The sequence below is a fragment of the Entelurus aequoreus genome, linkage group LG03, assembly GCF_033978785.1.
Source record: "Entelurus aequoreus isolate RoL-2023_Sb linkage group LG03, RoL_Eaeq_v1.1, whole genome shotgun sequence".
NCBI lineage: Eukaryota > Metazoa > Chordata > Actinopteri > Syngnathiformes > Syngnathidae > Entelurus > Entelurus aequoreus.
This window is the reverse complement of record NC_084733.1, coordinates 23,535,741-23,558,942: the sequence shown is the minus strand read 5'-3', so window position 1 is coordinate 23,558,942 and position 23,202 is coordinate 23,535,741. Positions and strand designations below refer to the sequence as shown.

The 23,202-nt window shown below is 37.1% G+C and overlaps 1 protein-coding gene across 4 annotated transcripts in view; it reads left to right on the top strand.

Annotated features, from left to right (window-relative positions):
- Positions 1-23,202, top strand: part of rps6ka1 (ribosomal protein S6 kinase a, polypeptide 1) — a 138,192-nt gene that overhangs the window by 95,655 nt on the left and 19,335 nt on the right. Inside the window, exons 1-11 of one of the 4 annotated variants that reach the window (XM_062041503.1) lie at positions 1,079-1,176; positions 6,144-6,197; positions 17,177-17,293; positions 17,359-17,440; positions 19,702-19,782; positions 19,844-19,923; positions 20,013-20,119; positions 22,595-22,632; positions 22,708-22,850; positions 22,918-22,988; positions 23,073-23,161. In XM_062041503.1, the coding sequence (XP_061897487.1) occupies positions 1,135-1,176; positions 6,144-6,197; positions 17,177-17,293; positions 17,359-17,440; positions 19,702-19,782; positions 19,844-19,923; positions 20,013-20,119; positions 22,595-22,632; positions 22,708-22,850; positions 22,918-22,988; positions 23,073-23,161 (904 nt within the window). In that variant the 5' untranslated portion in view covers positions 1,079-1,134. Of the gene's footprint in view, positions 1-1,078; positions 1,177-6,143; positions 6,198-17,176; positions 17,294-17,358; positions 17,441-19,701; positions 19,783-19,843; positions 19,924-20,012; positions 20,120-22,594; positions 22,633-22,707; positions 22,851-22,917; positions 22,989-23,072; positions 23,162-23,202 lie in introns of those variants that run through there. The other 3 variants (XM_062041501.1, XM_062041504.1, XM_062041502.1) reach the window with 3 other exon arrangements.

The following is a 23,202-nucleotide window of genomic DNA, read 5'->3' as shown; positions in this document are numbered from 1 at the left end:
ACTTAGGTACAAGCTGGCTCATTGGATTCCACACTCTCTCTTTTTTCTATTGTGGATCACGGATTTGTATTTTAAACCACCTCGGATACTATATCCTCTTAAAAATGAGAGTCGAGAACGCGAAATGGACATTCACAGTGACTTTTATCTCCCCGACATCGGCGAAACACTTTAGCTACGGAGCTAACGTGATAGCATCGTGCTTAACTGCATATAGAAACAAAAGAAATAAACCCCTGACTGGAAGGATAGATAGAAAATCAACAATACTATTAAACCATGGACATGTAACTACACGGTTAATGCTTTCCAGGCTGGCGAAGGTTAACAATGCTGTTGCTAACGACGCCATTGAAGCTAACTTAGCAACCGGACCTCACAGAGCTTTGCTAAAAACATTAGCTATTCACCTACGCCAGCCAGCCCTCATCTGCTCATCAACACCCGTGCTCACCTGCGTTCCAGCGATCGACGGTGCGACGAAGGACTTCACCCGATCACAGATGCGTTCGGCGGCCCGGAGACGGAGGAAGTTAAGGTGAGTTCGGCGGCTAGCACGTCTGCTATCCACCTCTGTCCTCCTGGTTGTGTTGCTGTAGTCCGCTGCTAATACACCGATCCCACCTACAACTTTCTTCTTTACATTCTTCATTGTTCATTAAACAAATTGCAAAAGATTCACCAACACAGATGTCCAGAATACTGTGGAATTTTGAGATGAAAACAGAGTTTTTTGTATAGGATTCAATGTGTCCGCATAATTCCCGTTTCAACGATTGACGTCACGCGCATACGTCATCATACATAGACATTTTCAACCGGAAGTTTAGCGGGAAATTTAAAATTGCACTTTATAAGTCAACCCGGCCGTATCGGCATGTGTTGCAATGTTAAGATTTCATCATTGATTTATAAACTATCAGACTGCGTGGTCGGTAGTAGTGGGTTTCAGTAGGCCTTTAACCACCATTTTCTTAGTAAACCCTCACTTCCCATTTCCGTGTGTGTGTGTGTGTGTGTGTGTGTGTGTGCGTGTGTGTGTGTGCGCAACACTTCAGAACGTGTTATCCAACTGAAAGTGTAGTATAGTTGTAAGGCCGGTGTGTGCTGCGAGTGACATGGAAATATCTGGACATGTGGAGGCTCCTATTCCGCACCAGGACACGCGCACGACAGGCAAGCAGCAGGTTTATTTGACCATGTAGTGTTTCACATTGTTGAGTGCGTGAGAGGGGATGATGTCATGTTGAATGTGTGTGTTTTAAGTGTGTGTGTGATACATAGGGACACTGAGAGAGACCTCCTGCCTCATGCAAAGTCAAACAAAAATGACCAAAAATGTATTTACAAATTCATTTTTGTTATCTTTTGAGTCCATTTGTCAGTTATTAGGCTATTTCCTGGTTGACTGGGTTCCGTCTTGCTTCTTGGTTGCACTCTTCCATCTGTGTTCGAGTCACTCAAGCGATGAAAAGTCTACTCTAGATTTGCGGTTCAGCATTCGCTCTCTCACATATTCCTAAATTTCTCACCATTTTACTGGAAAAAGGTCATTCTTAAAAATTATATTTGTAAAAATATTCATTATTAGCCTTTTTTTTATTATAATAAAATTGTAATACAGTAGGTGGTAGGTGAATTCCTGTGAAGTGGGAATGCTATTTATTTTGTAATTTTTGTTAATATTATATGTATTTAAAGTTTTCTCCACCCAGCTTTCACACACACTTACAATATTTTGCAATTTTGTTGTTCTTAATGTGCAATGACAATGAAAGCCTACTTAATGCCATTCCATTATAAATAGAGATGTCCGATAATGGCTTTTTTGCCGATATCCGATATTCCGATATTTTCCAACTCTTAATTACCGATTCCGATATCAACCTATACCGATATATACAGTCATGGAATTAACACATTACTATGCCTAATTTTGTTGTGATGCCCCGCTGGATGCATTAAACAATGTAACAAGGTTTTCCAAAATAAATCAACTCAAGTTATGGAAAAAAAATGCCAACATGGCACTGCCATATTTATTACTGAAGTCACAAAGTGCATTATTTTTTTTAACATGCCTCAAAACAGCAGCTTGAAATTTGGGACATGCTGTCCCTGAGAGAGCATGAGGAGGTTGAGGTGTGGGTGGAGGGAAGAGTTAGTGCTGCAAGGGGTTCTGGGTATTTGTTCTGTTGTGTTTATGTTGTGTTTATGTTGTGTTATGGTGCGGATGTTCTCCCGAAATGTGTTTGTCATTCTTGTTTGGTGTGGGTTCACAGTGTGGCGCATATTTGTAACAGTGTTAAAGTTGTTTATACGGTCACCCTCAGTGTGACCTGTATGGTTGTTGACCAAGTATGCATGGCATTCACTTGTGTGTGTGTGTGTGTGTGTGTGTGTGTGTGTGTGTGTGTGTGTGTGTGTGTGTGTGTGTGTGTGTGTGTGTGTGTGTGTGTGTGTGTGTGTGTGTGTGTGTGTGTGTGTGTGTGTGTGTGTGTGTGTGTGTGTGAGTGTGTGTGAAAAGCCGTATATATTATGTGATTGGGCCGGCACGCAAAGGCAGTGCCCTTAAGGCGCTTTGTACTTCTCCCTACGTTCGTGTACACAGCTGCATTTTAAAAAGTCATAAATTTTACTTTTTGAAACCGATAACGATAATTTTGAAACCGATCATTTCCGATATTACATTTTAAAGCATTTCTACATCTCTAATTATGAGCACTCTTAAAACACTTCATACACTCTAAAAGCGATCTCATTTTAACATAAAAACTTAAATAGCTACTCAAATCTTAATGTACTCAATGGTACTTACTTTCAAATCCACGATGCACCGAGACCGCAATAAGTGGTGAGGGAAATACTGTAATATTAATATACATTGTGTGATATCGCATGGTGATATGAAAAAAGTAGTAATATGAGAACATTGCTTGTAATATTACAATAAATACGTTGTCATTCTATGAAAAGCCTCAATAACATCGGATAGAAGTTGTAATGTTAGGAGAAACAGGTCGTAATTACTAGGGGCGTTCTTAACTTTTTCACTTTCGATACAATACCGATATGGGAGCGTTGATTATTGGACGGTACCGATATTAACCCGATATTAATCAGCATGAATCATAGCCATAGTTTTATTTTGTAGTGTGGAATGTTAGAAAAGGATTGATTAAGTGAAATTACACATAACAATGGTGGGTATGAACACTAACACTATGACCGATTTATGCTTTTGAAGTGGAGTGTTCATTTGTTTTTGGTGACATCCAGTGGTCACAATAATTCAGTTAAGCTCATGACGCAGTAAGGTAAATGATGCGGACACGTTTGTTACGGGATACTTTCTAATACTGTTCTGCCTTGGAGACTTTGTATCTGTAAGTAATATAAAACTATAATTATTTGATCTCGTTTATATTGACAAATGAAATATTTTAGACTGCAATGTTGTTCAATTAAGGTCTTTCTTGTGTGCTATTCTACGCTTAGCTGTTGTGAAGCTGCTCGTTCCTAGTAGCCTACAGCTTACAATGTTTACCTTTTGTAAATGACTTGACTAAAATACAAAGAAAAGACAAACCATGTGTGTTTATTGGAGGACATTTAGATAACTCTAACTTGCTGTCCAACTTTGCACAACTAAACGTGCTGCAGGACTGCTTTTATGGGAGATTTTAAATGCATGCCGATACCTTCCGATCCTTGTTTTCATGCTGATGTCAAACACCACTAGGAATTATGCAGCAGTGCAGTCGCAATAATATGACAACAAAGTTTTAATTTGACAATAAAGGGCCTGATTTACTAATATCCAAACACCAGGCGCTTAACAGCGTGTGCAAACAATAAAATAGCGTGTACTATTAGTGGGCGTGTAGTGTTGGCTCTTCTAAGACTGAGTGTACAATTGTAAAGTGGTGCAGACCGCCTTATTTAAATGAGTATTTTGCGTGTACTATACGGGACATCATCACAGAGACACGCTATCATTTACCGCGTTTTCCTATGTTTTCAAACAAGCAGGAGACATTTACCACTTTTTATGTGCATTTTAGAAGCAGTCAGACTCTTGCAGTCCATCTACATTTAAACCGTTTCCCTTTTTTTTTTAGCACTGTGAAGATGTACTCATCACTTATGTGATCAAGATGCAAAAAATGCATACTTCAATAATTTCTTTTTCATATAGAATGTATGTTAATATTTAAAAATAAACACTAAAAGACACCAAAACACATGAATTTAATTTGTTTTAATCAGCCTCTTAAGCAGGGGTCCCCAAACTTTTTGACTCGGGGGCCGCATTGGGTTAAAAAAATTTGGCCGGGGGCCAGGCTGTATATATATATATATATATATATATGTATGTATATATACAGTATATATATATATATATATATACATATATATATATATATATATATATATATATATATATATATATATATATATATATATATATATATATATATATATATATATATATATATATATATATATATATATATATATATATATATATATACAGTATATATACGTATATATACATATATACATTGTCTTTATAATCCGTTTTGTCAATTAACATTGATGTTCATCAACATTTAACATTGTCACATTATCAATGGGAAAATTCATTTTTAGACAATATGATTTGCCTGAGCGACTAGGAGACACCAAGAGTAACAAGCGGTAGAAAATGGATTAGAAAGGAAAGATTTAAAAAAAAAAAAAAAACTATAATTTTTTTTTGTTTGTTTGTTTTTTTTTTAACTTGGGACTTCCTGTGTGCCGGATTTTGGATGCTGGGGGGGCTGGATCCGGCCCGCGGGCCGTAGTTTGGGGACCCCTGCTCTTAAGTCACCCAGCATGCAGTATAAAATTCTAAATGGATGTTGCTATACGTCTAATATTTTTTATTTGTGTCAGTCCAAATATGTTTACACTTGACACACACGTAGGACGAAGGATTCTCGTCTGTCCATCGTCTGTCAGTGCAGCACGAGCACCAATCCTTCAGCCGTGTGTGGAACTGTCCGTTTGCACAAACTTTTCAGACGTGCTAAAAAAATGGCGCTAATTTAGATGCCGCAATCCCTTTCTAGTTTAGTAAATCAGGCTGCGTGTAATCAATATTCAATCAACTCTGCACACACTTAGTAGATCAGCTTTGCGTGTGCTATCAAGTTTGCACGCGTGTTAGTACACACAAACCTTTAGTAAATCAGGCCCAAAGTCGTGATTTAAAGAGAATAAAGTTTTAATTTTGTGATAATGGTGTGTTGATTTTATCGCGGGAAGAGGGGCATTTTACAAAAAGGAGAAAATTATTGATACTGTAAGAATAAAGTCATTTTTTAAGACAAATACGTTTTTTTTCTGTACTGAAAATAAAGTCGCTGTATCAAATCGAAATATACGAAATTGGTCATTTTCCCATACTACAATTTTTATTTTCTATTCAATTAAGATTTACAGGAGAATAATTTTAAATAAATACATATTGCAGAGGTAAGTCCCGATGTTACAATGAAAAATGGGCTAGTTTGTACGATTAAGTCACAACAGAAGAGCAAGAAGGGAAAGAAAAAATTTAATATTTATCATTTAAAACTCCATAATTAAAAGGGACTAACATTGGAATATAATAGCATAAACATATTCCACAATTCGGTTCATGTTATTACTCCTTGAAAATGTACCAACAATTACCTTGGTGTCCTATAATTAGCCTTGTCCATTGCATTAATGTACATTTCCCACTGCGGGTCAGAAGTTGCTTCCTACTGTACTTGTGACACTGGCCCTTTTATATATTTTTCATGTCTTTAGGTTGAACTTGTGTAGCAGGAAGGAAGTGAGGTCAGCTTGAGAAAAAGAGGAAACAAGGGCAGAAAGAAATAAACTTCCTGTCCAACCAACCCTTGTTTCTGTCAGTGTGTGTGTGTGTGTGTGTGTGTGTGTGTGTGTGTGTGTGTGTGTGTGTGTGTGTGTGTGTGTGTGTGTGTGTGTGTGTGTGTGTGTGTGTGTGTGTGTGTGTGTGTGTGTGTGTGTGTGTGTGTGTGTGTGTGTGTGTGTGTGTGTTTCTGCACAAACTAATAACAAAGTAACCTCTCCATTCCAACACCTCTTAGAACCAGGCTCATATCTCGTGGATAGAGAAGGACTTTGCCCAAATTAGTGTTGAGGTGAGTTTTACCTGCGCCTCTATGACTCAGCAAACACTCATTTACATCCTGCCCTTTCTCTGGTTTAAGTTGAACATGTTGACGACACATTCTCGTTGTGTCCCAGCTGTGTTTGACAGCAAGAAACTGGGTTTGACAGCAAGAAAGGGAGGACTGCGTCATCAACGCATTGTAGCGTCCTCGCGTCCCCCCCTCAAAGACACTAATCCTCATCTCCATGGCGGCAAATAAACTATTTCTTTTAAGTACCGGTACTTAAAAGAAATAGTTTATGGTATCACTGGAGGACGAGGATTCGCTAAACATGCTACCAAACATGCGGTAGGAAGATATAATAAGCCATGCTAACATCTAAGCATGAATGCAAACAGAGGTGGGTTGATAAATAAAAATATCGACAGTATTGATATCAGTAATAGTACTGTATCTGTATATGAACTAGACTACAGTAATTAGATCGATATTTTTGATTATAACAAAATAGTTTTTGTTTTTTCTGTGTCACTTTTGTTATCATTTACAAACTCAGTAAATCCCTGGACACAGGGAGACTTTAAGGGCCAAAAACCAAAGTATTTGAATTAGAGCCTATAGTAGTTTTTGTTTGTTTGTAGGGAGTGTACGATGGAGTCCTCACAGAAATGAATGTAGTCTGTGATGCTATCAATGTCTGTCTCGTGAGGCTTACAGAACTACCCAGAGAAACTGTCCCCAAGTACCTGTCGAACTATTTCACCAGAGTAAGTGATGCTCACAGGTACTACACGAGAGGGCGTTCCTCCCCCCCAAATTCAAGACTCTCGTGGGAAAAAATGCATTCTACTATTTTGCCACCACACAGCGGAATGCACTACCAACAGACCTTAAAATTCGAACTTCCCTACTAAATTTTTAAACTGCCATAAAATCCTGGCTCAGCTCAACCTCTACCTGATCTGAACCAAAATTGATCCCCAGCAACTTTCCGAAGCATCAAGCAGGTTTATATGTGGTTATAGTGTATATACTGTATATTTTATCATTCTGTTTTGCACACTCTTGGAGTCATGTGCATAGTCATGTACATAGTGTCATGTACATAGTGTATATACCCACTGGGGGTGTGGGGAAAAATCGATTCGAATTTGAATCGCGATTCTCACGTTGTGCGATTCAGAATCGATTCTCATTTTTTAAAAATCTTTGTTTTTTTTTAAATCTTTTTTTTTTTTTTTTAAATTGTTAATTTAATTTAATTTTTTTAATTTTTTTTATTAATCAATCCAACAAAACAATACACAGCAATACCATAACAATGCAATCCAATTCCAAAACCAAACCCGACCCAGCAACACTCAGAACTGCAATAAACAGAGCAATTGAGAGGAGACACAAACACGACACAGAACAAACCAAAAGTAGTGAAACAAAAATTAATATTATGAACAACAGTATCAATATTAGTTACAATTTCAACATAGCAGTGATTAAAAATCCCTCATTGACATTATCATTAGACATTTGTAAAAAAAAAAAAGAAAAAAAAAAGAACAATAGTGTCACAGTGGCTTACACTTGCATCGCATCCCATAAGCTTGACAACACACTGTGTCCAATATTTTCACAAAGATAAAATAAGTCATATTTTTGGTTCATTTAATAGTTAAAACAAATTTACATTATTGCAATCAGTTGATAAAACATTGTCCTTTACACTTATAAAAGCTTTTTACAAAAATCTACTACTCTGCTTGCATGTCAGCAGACTGGGGTAGATCCTGCTGAAATCCTATGTATTGAATGAATAGAGAATCCTTTTGAATCGGGAAAAAAATCGTTTTTTAATCGAGAATCGTGTTGAGTTGAAAAAAAAATAGATTTTGAATCGAGTCGGGACCCCAAGAATCAATATTGAATCGAATCGTGGCAAATCGTGAGGCAAGTTATCCATCAAATTGCACACTGTAAAATGACAATAGATTTTACGGTTAAAAAAAAAACTTGCAGCGCAGTTGCCATATTTTTACTGTAAAAATCTATAGTACCGCTTTTCTATTTACAGTAATATGCTGTAAAAACCACCGTGAAATTTATGGTAAAATTATGCTGACCTGCCAGTTTTTACTGACAAATCGAAAAAATTTTTTTTTTACACTATGTAAAAAATAATAATAATCAAATGCAAAGGCAATTGTATAGTAATATCATAAGGCAGGGGTCGGCAACCCGCGGCTCCGGAGCCGCATGCGGCTCCTTGACCACTCTGATGCGGCTCAGCTGCATAAATGCCGACCGCGGGCTGCACTAACATCAAATTTCCACATTAAAGTGCGTGCCGGTGCGTGTGTCGGAGATCCCTGGTTAACATAGCACAAAGCATTTAAGCTTTGTATGCGGTGTTTTTCATTTTAAATTTAAAAAAAATTTTTGTGGCTCCCAATACTTTCTTTAATTTGTGAAACTTGCCAAAATGGCTCTTTGAGTGGTAAAGGTTGCCGACCCCTGTCATAAGGTGAAGCCTAATGCATTTATATTCATAAATTATTCACAGTTACAAACGGCCCTCTTGAGGACTGCCTTAACTGCGATGTGGCCCTCAGTGAAATGCACTGTGTTGTCCTGCACTGTTGATGCTCAATAAAGAAATCAGGGAAAAGGGAAAAATAAATACATTTTTTGATAACTTATTAGGGGAAATGAACAAAGTTGCAATGTCAGGCAAGTAGTCATATTAAGTTAAAATAATGTTGGGTTTGTTTGTTTTTTTCAGAAGAAGACAAAACAGTATCTTAAAGAGCTGTAATGTTATGACATTAAAGTTGTTATCTTTCTAGAAAGCATTTCGGAATTTTATTTTATTTTTTTAAAGAGTTGTGTTGTCTTAAGAAACATATAGTAATATTAGCCCCAAAAAAAGTCATCATTTTAAGAATAAAATTGTATTCTTTCAAAACTAAAGCAGGAGTTTTCTGTCTAGATCTTTACTGATTTTCAATGACCCTGGAGAGTGCTTAGATGTGCAATGACAAAAATATATGAACCGTGCAGTCGTTGACTGATAAGTTTGCATTGAATATTACAGAGTAGGTGTTGTGACTGTGAGAATGAATGTGACTTCCTGCTTGCCGACTTCTGGTTCCTGTTCATCTGCAGTCAGTCAGAGCAACGCAACCCTGAAAATAAGATGCCGTTGGTTTATGAAGACCTTTGCGGGCAGATGGCCATCGCTATGGCGATACGGTGATTGTGTTGGGATGGAGAAAGACAAGAAAAAGTTTAAACTGAGTCACTTTCTGGCCTTCTACCTGTCCAAAAAGACCAAAAGCTTGGCGGGGGCTGCGGACACTTTGCCTGCACTGAGAAACCACTGGACGGTAAAAACACAAATGGCTGCTTTAAAAGATCTTATATTGTTAAGTTGACCTATTTTTGTGAGTTGAAGCCACTTCCTGTTGTCAATCACACGTGTCTTGCTCTTTGACAATCTTAAGAAGAAAAAGGTCAGATTGTAATGAGATAAAAGTCAGGATATGCTAAACCAAATCTGGGCAAATTAAGGCCCGGGGGCCACATGCGGCCCGTTAAGCTTTTCAATCTGGCCCGCCGGACATTCCCAAATAATTTTTTTAGATGTTTAAGATGGAAAGTGTACCTGCCATAATGATGTGCAGTGATGTTTTCTAATGACCGTAAGTCTTGAACTATACTAAGTATTTCAATGGTTGGAATCTGCGCTTATGGATGATATACAGTACTTGTTACTATGGTAATTAATTAGTTACTATGGTCATCTAATTAGTTACTATGGTAATCGAGGTCACAGCAGCTCAGACGAGGCACCAAACAGTGTGGGCGGGAAGAGTTTCCACAGACGCGGAAGGAGATTTTCGCAACAAAGTTCTAAAGCTTAGTGATGTATCAGATATATCAGATTGTAGGTGGGTTTATTGTGTACCCTTCGCGTTCATATTTCACTGTTTGTTCACTTGATTGTAAAATATGTCGATCGAAAGGGGGTGTGACGTTCAAATTGTGTCAATATTCAGTGTTTTATCGTTCATAGAAAAATGTACAATTCCATTATGTTTTTTAAGGCGGTATGTCATAATGTGTTTAGCATTCAATCAGACATTATTGTGAGGTTTTGTATTAGTGTTCCTAAAAATAGATATACCGGCCCCCAGACACATTTTTTTCTCTAAATGTGGCCCCCGAGTCAAAATAATTGCCCAGGCCTGTGATAAACGATTTATGTTTTTTAGGTGGACGGCGTGGCGCGGGTTGGGAGAGTGGCCGTGCCAGTAACCTGAGGGTTCCTGGTTCGATCCCCACCTTCTACCAACCTCGTCACGTCCGTCGTGTTCTTGAGCAAGACACTTCACCCTTGCTCCTGATGGGTCGTGGTTAGGGCCTTGCATGGCGAAACTCCCGCTATCAGTGTGTGAATGTAGGTGTGAATGGGTGAATGTGGAAATAGTGTCAAAGCGCTTTAAGTACCTTGAAGGTAGAAAAGCGCTATACAATTATAACCCATTTAGGTGTGCACGGTAAATATCAGACAGGTACCGTATTTTCCGGGCTATAGAGCGCACCAGTATTTAAGCCGCAGCCACCGAATTTTAGAAGAAAAAAATACTTTTTCATATATTAGTCGCACAGGACTATAAGTCGCAGATACTGTATATACTGATACAAAATATTTTGTAAATGTTTATTTACATATCTTAAATTATTTCCAAAAGGCGCCTGATACCATAGACCCAATAGCTGCTGAAGCTACCTCTCCAATCAGCTAAACAGACTCAACAACTTCACGGTGACGTTTTGGTGAATTTACGAAACGGAAACAATACAAACAGAATGCCATTGTAAGTTAATAATACTAACACGGGCACTTGTAAATGTTTTAGCACATTCGCCAATGCTAACAACGCTAGCTTGATTACATTATGATAGCTCGGACATCACATATGAACAGTTTAGTAAGTACGGATTGTTTTAATTATATTATACAACTTAGAAACGTTGCTTGGAGTGATGAATGAAGAATCCTTTCCAGCAGAAACGCTCTGGTCGAATACTTCCGGTTCAAGGAACGAAACAGGAAGTACATTTTCAACGTACAGCACCTGCAGTGAGCAAACTCGTCCAAAAGATGGCACCAAAGCACAAACAATAACACACCATTTTAGTGTCTCTGTTGGTGTTCTATAAAAACTATTTGTTGAATACAAAACATTATGGCATTAGCGAAGAAAAATCCATAAATTTGCCGCATCATTTTGTAAGATTTTTAATTATATAATAATTAAATTAATTAATAATTAATTTTTAAGACTCTTGAACGCATCATAATTATCCCCTCAACTCCCCCCAAAATGGATTAACTCGCTGGAATAAAAAAGACAATATAACATACATCCATAAACGTGGATGCATATGGAAAAGTGCAATATATTTATCTGTACAGTACCCTATTTATTTATTTATATATGCACCTTATTGCTACCATGAGCTAATGTAACGAAATTTCGTTCTTATCTGTACTGTAAAGTTCAAATTTGAATGACAATAAAAAGGAAGTCTAAGTAAGCCACAGGATTCAAAGCGTGGGGAAAAAAGTAGCGGCTTATAATCCGGAAAATACGATAATTGTGAGGCCGATATGAGGACTAGTCCGATAACATTGTTAGCTCAAATTTGAAAGAAAAAAATGCTCCAATGAAGCAAGAGTTTTTCCCCTGCCTTGCCGTCGTAAACTTCCCTTGAGCTCCGTGTAAACAAACATGGCGTTTATTGTTAAGTGTTTCAACACCTCAAACCTTATCAGCCACCTGAAACCGCAGCATCGCAGTGTTTTGAAAGCCTATAAAGACACCTGTGCGGCTAAAGAAGATGCCCCAAAGCCAGCCGCAAAAAAGGTGTGCACAAATTACAGTTAAATCTAAAGTGAAAAAAATATATTTAAACAAGTTATGTTATTTTTATTGGCTTGATAAGAAGGAAGTTATCTGTGTAGGAGGGTTGCAATGACTTCACATCCGTTTTTCTTCTTGGCGGCTTAATTCACACAATGGTCAAGCAGCGAGAGCGTAGCTTCAAAACAAGTGAGAGTGAGTGTAAAGTTTGAGCAGAAAATGGCGTACAGATGTTGGGTTCTTGAGTGTTCCAATCATTCAAATAGAAAGATAGGAAAAAGCTCTCATAGCGTCCTGAAAGAAGTGGTTCATAAAGGTAATAAAGTCAGGAAAACACAAAAGTGCTTTGAAGGAAATTGCTCTTAAAAATATCCCTTTCATCATCTTGTGGAATACAATCAGACCATGCTCGTGTCTGCAGCGATCACTTTGTAAAATGTTTGTTTGAACATTTGATTTGTTTGAGAAACTTTCTGTGATGCAATTGAGTTTATTCTCTACTATATTAGTAGTGCTTGATAGCAGAACTAAACAAAGAAATGACAATAAATCGCATTAGTTTTAAAAAAAAAAAAAAAAAAAAATTTTTTTTTTTTTTTTTTTTTTTTTTTTTTTTAGAACAGGCCCGCGGGCGACTCATCTGGTCCTTACGGGCGACCTGGTGCCCGCGGGCACCGCGTTGGTGACCCCTGAACTAAAGTCATGTTAAGTACTAGTAATAAATATTGTGATTGTTGGTCCAGTCCATCGTATTTTTGTTGTCGATCTTCATAACAGAAACTAAATGCTTAGTTGTTGTGCAGGAAGCCAAGTGCTTTATTCGACACGGATGGTGATATTTGTTAGCATCAAGAAAATGTCCTTAATAGTATTAATAAACTAGATTAATAAATCTCGTCGGGTCAACAGCATGTACTGAATCTTGATATCGCTAGCAAACATTGCTGAACAACAGGGACAAAATATGAACTTGACACCATAAAAATAACTGCAGACAAGAATTGTAGCCGAGACTAATATTTGCAGCAGGAAATCAACTGCAAACAAACATATCCTTTTTTTCCTCATTAGCGTCACGACCACAGCAGCACGGCACTCGTTATGTCAATCAAATACGTTATTTAGCGATGAACGAATAAGTCCAACTTTGTCTTTCACGGTATAATGCTTAATTTGTGGACCATACCCTGAAACCCAGATGTGCCTCGAGGTCACGTGATTGCAACCCACTTATTGTATCGGCTTGGAAATATATCGTGCATCGCTAATATCTTCTTTTTTTTTACAAGATCTCAGTAGAAATATTACAAGATTAAAGTCTTAGTATCAAAAAACTTGTCTGTCTATCTGTGTTGGCCCTGTCATGAGGTGGTGACTTGTCCAGGGTGTACCCCGCCTTCCGCCCGAATGCAGCTGGGATAGGCTCCAGCACCCCCCACGACTCCCGAAAGGGACAAGCGGTAAAAAATGGATAATTGGATAGAAGTTGTGGTGTTGCAATAATAGTCATGATTTTATGATAAGGGTTATCAATGTAGAAAATGTAAATCTTATTAGAATTGTTCTATTATTATTATCATAAGCATAACATGTGAAAATTATTAGTTTTTTATGTCCATCCATTTTGTTACGTTTTGTAATTTAACGAGAGAAATAAAACAAATGATATCAAAGACATAATATGGTATATTTTTCTTAGGTGTGCCTGATATAATATAGAGCGGATAATCACCAGGCCGATATCATTATGGTGTCAAAATGATAAATTAGAAAACATTAAAAAAAGCTCTGATTTAAAAAAATAAAAAGTAAAATAAAAAAAGTAAAATTCTCCAATGAGGCAAGATTACCCATATTGGGCTTTGGGTGGGTTAGGGTTTTTGTGGCCCACCAAGTTATTCAACATGGTCTGCCACGTACTTTATAGTGGTCTTCCACATCATTCAACGTGGTCTTACACATAATTTAATGTAGTATACGCCACATCATTTATTGTGGCCTGCCACGTCATTCTACGTAGCCCTCTAAGGGCAGCCATAATTGCAATGTGGCCCTCAATAAAAAGAAGTTTGACACCGCACCCCTGGGTTAGGGTGAGAAAATCAAGCACTCTTCTTTTCTCCTCCTTGCTGTTGTAAACTCCCATGAGCTCAGTGCAAACAAACATGGCGTCGATAGAGTGGGACTTCTTCACTGTTTCAGAGGAAGACTTTTCACATGCTATTCACACCAAATGTTCTGCAAACATTCCACGAGGAGAGAAAAAAAACCATTGAGCTTTAACACATCAAACCTTATTAGCCGCTTAAAACGCTACCTTCTAAATATGTTTGTTTTTTTTTAACATTGAGAGCCCTCTACACATGAAATAACACGCTTTAGTCATCTTTACACTCTTTTATTCCAATATAGTAATGCTGCCTCTGGGCTGAGCCAATCAGTGGCAACGATACTGAACAGCGCACTCTGAGTTGTTTGGGGTCCTCCCTTGGTCAGTACTACTGTAGTATTGATGTTTTTAGTTTATTTAGCCATTTTAGCTTGAAAATGTCGCACCCCCGACCAAAACATTTATTTTTTTTTTTTATTTTTTTTTTTAACAGTAAGACATAATTTTGTATTACGTTATTGTGTATTTTGTTAATATCAGAGTCCGTTCTGCAAAAAGGTAATCCCTAGAAGCACACATCTTATGGACAGGGACCCACAGTTAAAATATACATCATCATATATATACAAAATACAGTACAATACAATACATTTCAAATCTACCCACCAAATACCCATTTACAATTTCATTTATAAATAAAAAAGGAATCTTTAAATCCACCAAACCAGTCTCAATATCCTATTATGCAAATTTCAATAAAAGGTTGCATCTTGAAGATCTGCGATAATCTCACCATACATACAGAGGTCAAGACCAAAATTATGCGACTAATGTGAATTCGTCAACCATCCATCCATCCATTTTCTACCGCGTGTCCCTTTTGGGGCATAAAAGTTATAAAGTTAAAGTACCAATGATTGTCACACACACACTAGGTGTGGTGAAATTACCTTCTGCATTTGACCCATCCCCCTTGATCACCCCCTGGGAGGTGAGGGGAGCAGTGAGCAGCAGCGGTGGCCGTGCCCGGGAATCATTTTGGTGATTTAACCCCCAATTCCAACCCTTGATGCTGAGTGCCAAGCAGGGAGGTAATGGGTCCCATTTTTATAGTCTTTGGTATGACTCGGCCGGGGTTTGAACTCACAACCTACCGATCTCAGGGCGGACACTCTAACCACAAGGCCACTGAGCAGGACATAAAGTGTGTGCTAAATGTACTAAGCATAACATCGCAATAAATTTAGCTTAAGACGCTTTTTAAAAATGTTTAAAGATTGTATAATATGTTTTGAAAAAAAATGGTTTAAATATACAAAAAACTCTGCGATGTGGTGAGGTCTCAAATACTATGAGAAAAAGCTTAAATTAAAGTGGGCATTTACGGTAATAAACATATTCTTGGTATCTCACATTTTGTGCGATTATTTTTTTGTTTTGTTATTATGATCTCAGCAAAAAATGTCCTTCCTGATGGTTGAATAAGCAGTAATTTATTGTTTATTTTCTCATGTATTGAGTGGGGTGCTATCATGCTATATTTGCGTTTCTAAACTACCGTATTTTTCGGAGTATAAATCGCTCCGGAGTATAAGTCGCACTGGCCGGAAATGCATAATAAAGAAGGAAAAAAACATATATAAGTCGCACTGGAGTATAAGTCGCATTTTTGGGGGGAAATTTATTTGATAAAACCCAACACCAAGAATAGACATTTGAAAGGCAATTTAAAATAAATTAGGGCTGCAACTAACGATTAATTTTATAATGGATTATTCTGTCGATTATTACTTCGATTAATCGATTAATAATCGGATAAAAGAGACAAACTACATTTCTATCCTTTCCAGTATTTTATTGAAAAAAACCAGCATACTGGGACCATACTTATTTTGATTATTGTTTCACAGCTGTTTGTACATGTTGCAGTTTATAAATAAAGGTTTATAAAAAAAAATTACAAAAAAATAAATAAATAAAAAATTGCCTCTGCGCATGTACGTTATCCATCCTTCCATCCATTTTCTACCGCTTATTCCCTTCGGGGTCGCGGGGGACGCTAGAGCCTATCTCAGCTACAATCGGGCGGAAGGCGGGGTACACCCTGGACAAGTCGCCACCTCATCGCAGGGCCAACACAGATAGACAGACAACATTCACACTCACATTCACACTCTAGGGCCAATTTAGTGTTGCCAATCAACCTATCCCCAGGTGCATGTCTTTGGAGGTGGGAGGAAGCCGGAGTACCCGGAGGGAACCCACGCAGTCACGGGGAGAACATGCAAACTCCACACAGAAAGATCCCGAGGCCGGAATTGAACTCACAACTACTCAGGACCTTTGTATTGTGAGGCAGACGCACTAACCCCTCTTCCACCGTGCTGCCAAGTGTACGTTATATGACGCATAAATAACCAACTGAGAACGTGCCTGGTATGTTAACGTAACATATTATGGTAAGAATCATTCAAATAACTATAACATATAGAACATGCTCTACGTTTACCAAACAATCTGTCACTCCTAATCGCTAAATCCCATGAAATCTTATACGTCTAGTCTCTTACGTGAATGAGCTAAGTAATATTATTTGATATTTTACGGTAATGTGTTAATAATTTCACACATAAGTCGCTCCTGAGTATAAGTCGCACCCCCGGCCAAACTATGAAAAAAAACTGCGACTTATAGTCCGAAAAATACGGTACTTAATCCAGTCAGTCTCTATGAATTTAAAATGAAATTTCTCCTGGCTGGAAACTGTTGAGTATATTCAACCTTTTTTTTTTGGGGTCTGGATGTTGATGAGATGCAGTGTCAGGACAAACTGATGCTGATGTTATCACAAGTTCTCCACCCACTGCACACGCTGCCTTCAAGCACATGAAGTTTCCTCAAAGTAAAAAACAGGAACTTCCTTTTTTAACGTTGTGACTCATATTCTCATCAGTGTTTTTGTTTTATCGAAGGATGATGGTGAGATCAAGGAGATCAACATCACCCACGTGGTCAAAGAGGGTTCGGAAAAAGCGGACGCTTCTCACTTTGAGCTTCTCAAAGTGTTGGGTCAAGGGTCCTTTGGGAAGGTGGGACACATCATGCAGTGTTTTCTGGTACCAGCGGGTGTTTTGAAACGTGGCGCTTTTTGCAGGTGTTCCTGGTGCGCAAGGTGACTCCTCCTGATGACAACCAGCTCTACGCCATGAAGGTCCTAAAGAAGGCCACACTTAAAGGTACAGTAGAGTGAATTGGCTGATGAAGGTGGGGCATGTGTGAGATAGCTGACCTTGTATCACCACAATATTTATAGCTGCAGTATGTGACCAGTATCTTTTTTTTTTTTTTAATGCGAAAGATATTAAGAGGCAGGGATGTCCTGATATGATATTGATATTGGTCTGATATCAGCAAAAAAATAGGTATCAGCTTGCATCTAAAACCTCCTATACAAGCAATCCTGAAAAGCCAGTTAACATCTAAATGTCCTCCAATAAACACAAAAGGTTGGTCTTTTCTTCTCTTTTAGTCAAGTCATTTGCAACATGTAAACTAGGTAGGCTATAGGCTAATAACACAATACAAGCTAGACCAGGGGTCGGCAACCCAAAATGTTGAAAGAGCCATATTGGACCAAAAATACAAAAACAACTGTCTGGAGCCGCAAAAAATTAAAAGCCATATTACATACAGATAGTGTGTCATGAGATATAAATTGAATTAAGAGGACTTAAAGGAAACTAAATGACCTCAAATATACCTACAAATGAGGCATAATGATGCAATATGTACATATAGCTAGCCTAAATAGCTGTTAGCATCGATTAGCTAGCATTAATGCAGTGACCAAATATGTCTGATTAGCACTCCACACAAGTCAATAACATCAACAAAACTCACCTTTGTGCCTTCACGCACAACGTTAACAGTTTGGTGGACAAAATGAGACAGAAAAAGAAGTGGCATAAAACACGTACTAGAAAGTGGTAGAAAGTTATTCATGTAAACAAACTACGGTGAGTTCAAGGACCGCCAAATTTAGTAGGACAAAACGGCGCTCGCCAAATACTCGAATCAGTGAAGCATGTTTAATATAAACAGTGTGCTTTATAACAATTAGGGAGGCTTGTGTCATGTTTGTCCTCCTACAGAAACCATATTAAAACAAAAAATATTTTTTCCCCCCTCATCTTTTTCCATTTTTCATACATTTTTGAAAAAGCTCCAGAGAGCCACTAGGGCGGCGCTAAAGAGCCGCGTGCGGCTCTAGAGCCGCAGGTTGCTGACCCCTGAGCTAGACATATGTAATTGTCCTTAATTGAACAATAAAACACATGTGTCAATATATACAAGTATCAAATAATTATACTTGCATATTCCTTACACATACAAAGTATTCGAGGCAGAAGCTTGTCAATAAGGACCCAGTAAGAAACGTGTCCGCATCGTTCAGCATATTGTGTCATTAGCTTAACTTTTAACAAATTGTCAGCAAAAAAAAACAAAAACAATGACCACTCCACCTCAACTTAAAGACAGCATAAGTCCATTCCAGACGGTTCATGATAAATAGAGTAATGTTTGAGTAGTATCACTTGATCAAACCTTTTATAACATTCCAAACTACAAAATGATAAAAGCATGTGTGATTTGTGCTGAAAAAAAAATAGTTGAAGCACTCATACACAGGTTCGTTAAAGAATTCCTGATTAAGTGATTAATTCAATTGCAAAATAACGAAATCATGAAATGGTTATTTAAAACAGGAAATATTGAGATCAGTAATTAAAACAAAATGAAATTTAAAAAGTAAAAATAATAAATACAATGGAATAATTATATCATGAAATAATGAATAATTATAATATATACTATGTATTGGAATAATTAATAACGTATTGAATAATTAATCAAATGATTTCATAATTGAATGCGCTTGTACATATAATCAATTAGTGCCCCATTTAATCACACATTTATGTATTTAATTACAATTCAAAAATAATGACACATTTAAATAAGTATTTTAAGGATGTATTTACTTATTTAATTTTGTCCTATTTGACCCTCCATAATGTTTGGGCTCATTTGGTCGGAGTGAAAGTATGACCCCTGGTATGACCAGTGGTCCAAACCAGTATGGCTGACTTCCTTTTGTCTGTTTGTTTTTGAACAAGGCTTCTTTTTCGCGTGTCCTGTCATGACAGACGTCGCCACCAAATTTTCCAAAATGTTTATTTATTGCATTTAAAACAAATGATCTGACTTTAGGTCAATTTGGTAGCAGGATTATTATACAAATAGAACGGTTTCCCACTTGAGGACACTGCAGTGTGTTCATTCTCACCACAAGGGGCAGTAAATACCATAAGAAATGCTGGTAGTTCTCTACCATCATTTTGTGAGTTGTTTTCTTTCATCAATAGGAATGATGACTGTTTACTGTGCATCTTTATTTAATTTCTCCTGCATGGTGCTTTGTGCTTCTTTGTTTCAGTGAGGGATCGTGTGAGGACCAAGATGGAGAGAAACATCCTGGCTGACGTCAACCACCCGTTTATTGTCAAGCTGCACTACGGTCAGTCAACGGCTAGCCTCTGACATGACGTCAGATTTATAATTGACGTGTGTAATTGCAGCTTTCCAGACTGAAGGGAAACTCTACCTGATCCTGGACTTCCTCAGAGGCGGAGATCTCTTCACCAGGCTGTCTAAAGAGGTCAGTGATTGGACGACATCGCCACACCTTTTGTGTTTCTTCGCCACTCCTCATGAGACGTGCGTGTCTTTTTCTTACCGTTTTTCTAGGTGATGTTCACAGAGGAGGATGTGAAGTTTTATCTTGCAGAGCTGGCACTGGGTCTGGACCACCTGCACAGCTTTGGCATCATTTACAGAGACTTGAAGCCTGAAAAGTAAGCGTGTATTAGTAGATTTTCAAAAATACACGTAATGCATATTTGACTGGATTTCGTGTGATCATGTGCTTCGTAATGGATTCACATATTTACTTTTGTTGGATATTTTGTCTTATAGTGTTATTTCATGTCTACAGGGCACTCATAAAAGTTAAAAAAAAAAATTTAGAAAGTCGTAAAAAGGTTTCTTATGCTGTAATTATAATATGTTAGTAAATGATATATAAATATTACAAGTTATGTACATATTTGTTTTTCCTATAAATAATAACAAGTAAACAATAAACTGAAATACTCCATTAACAACCACAATTCAGTTGAATCTAATATGTTCAATAGTCATGTGTTTGTATTTCAGTTAATGTCCAAAGTTTATATAAAAATGGAAAAGGATATGTTAGGTCCAAGAGGAAAGAAAAGTGTTTATTATCTCTTATCGCAGTAAAGCCAATTTAAAACTGCTATGCCGCTTTGGCATTAATTAAAAAAGTAAACAAAACACAATAAATGGGTGAAAACTATTAAAAAAAACTCATGTTGTTAGACATTATATCTTGGGGGAAAGGTTGGGCTATAATATAAACTTAAATAGTACAGTCGTTGTAGAAATTTGGTCATAGATCTCTCACAATGTTGGCAGTCGAAGTGATGTTATATCAGCAATTATCTCTATGGGCTGTTGAATGGACTCGGCCGCGATGCTGCTTAACAAAAATAAAACTATTACAAAGGACATGTTCACTCATCGCTGGATCGAAGTCTAGCAGAGACCAAGTAAAATTGTATCCACAAGGTCATTCTGTCCACCGAAATAGAACAGGCAAACACCTGCAAAGTACGACAACCACAGTAATGCTAAGCTACTGAAGTGAGTGGTCGTCATATTCATGTGCCAAACAGCCGCATAGAGTTTATTTGCCCTTTATAACATGTGCAGATGTTGTTTTTTTAGTTTAATTAAAGACTTAGCATTTACTACGAATAATTACTGAAAATGCCTAAATACACTTTATCAACATACCATTTTGAATACAGTAATCCTTTGTTTATTGCTGTCAATTGAATCTGAGCCTGATTGTGGTGGAATTAATTTACGCAAAGTAGAAATTATTCATTATAAATTGAATATTTTCATAATTAAAAAATTTTTTTAAACTGTTTTCGACCTTCCAAATATTTTTTAACATTATGAGAGCCCTCTCGGCATGAAATAAGACCCTTTAGTCACCTTTACACTCTTTTAATCCAATATAGTAATGCTGCCTGCGACTGAGTCAATCAGTGACCACGATACTGAACAGCATGCTCTGATTCGTTTGGTCTCCTTGAGTGACCTATACTACTACTGTATTGATATTTTTAGTTCATTTAAATATTTTTTATGCTCATAAAATACCTGATATAGGCCAAAAATATGTAGAAAATGCCTTATGATTTTTTGTTGTAAAACCACAAAATGTGCGATCAAACCTCGAAGTGCGACGTGGCGAGGAACGACTTTTCTGTACTTGGATAAAGTAAAGCATTCTGGAAAATTAAGTATTTTTCATAATTTTAAAGTAGTAATACATCAAATTAAATCATCTTTTTTTTTAGAATTGTTTTTTAATCATATTTGTCAATAAAAAAACTTTATTTTAAACTAGTATGTGTACATGAACTTCATAGTAATATGAATATAAAATGTGTAAAATAGTCAAGCATATAATATATATGAAATATACTGTCAAGCATGTTTCTGGAATACAAAAAAATGATCAGTTATTAATTAAATGTATTTAAATTTTTTATTACTTTGTTGCAATGGTTTTACAAATTATATCCTTTTTTGTCTTCCTCAAATTTACAGTGAATGTTATATATTTTTTTAATTAAGTAAAGAGGAAAAATAAATAAAGGGGAAACTACAATTAAAAAATAACTCCCATGCATACATACTTTAATACTCATCACAATTGTACAGCATATCATACTCATTATTTCATCATTTAAGTAGAGATGATGCACTTACCGTATTCTTATTATATACATATTATATAATGTCATCTTTATTACTGATTGCATTACAGACATCTTCTAGATATAACTTATTGAATATGTCTGTTTTATCTCTAAATACTAAACGTACATTTTTCCATTCAGATTTTCTGTGTCAGGGCTGTTGTCCAAGGATTTTATATTAATGTTATATTATTTTTCTAATTCTTTACAATCTGTTTAATTGCAGTAGTAATTAATATGTTAAATAATGGATATTTTAGTAAAGGAAGAAGAAATGTCATTTCTACATCCTTTGATTTCAATTCGACTTCATTTTTGCAACATTGGTTCATTTATTTCTTATAGCGCTTATTCCATTAGCGTCACAGGTAAGCTGGAGCCTATCCCAGCTGTCTTTGGGCGAGAGGCGGGGTATCAATGAGCCATTTGTAGGCTAAAATTCTGCTAACATTTCCTACAATTGTCTTGCAGTATTCTCCTAGATGAGGAAGGTCACATCAAACTTACAGGTCAGTAACGTAATGTTGTGAAAATATGTAGAAACATAGTACAAAAATAATAATAATTAACTGTACTTTTTGAAGATTTTGGTTTGTGCAAAGAAGCCATCGACCACCAGGAGAAGGCCTACTCCTTCTGTGGTACTGTGGAGTACATGGCCCCTGAGGTGGTCAACAGACAAGGACACACCCACAGCGCAGACTGGTGGTCGTTTGGAGTACTGATGGTAAGGAAGTAGTCATATAGTGCAATATTAATGCGCTATAATTTCTGTCGTATGTTCTCTGTGCTAGTTTGAAATGCTGACTGGATCGCTGCCCTTTCAAGGCAAGGACCGCAAAGAAACGATGAGCATGATTCTTAAGTTAGTGAATACGCAAAACGTTTGCCGAACATTTCCCCATGTGACGGATGATTGACAGATTGTTCTTGTCCTTTTCTCCCCTAGGGCTCGTCTGGGAATGCCTCAGTTTCTCAGTGCCGAGGCTCAGTCTCTGCTCAGGGCTTTGTTCAAGAGGAACCCCGCCAACAGACTGGGTCAATATCCAATTCAACTTATTATTGAAGTATCAAAGAGG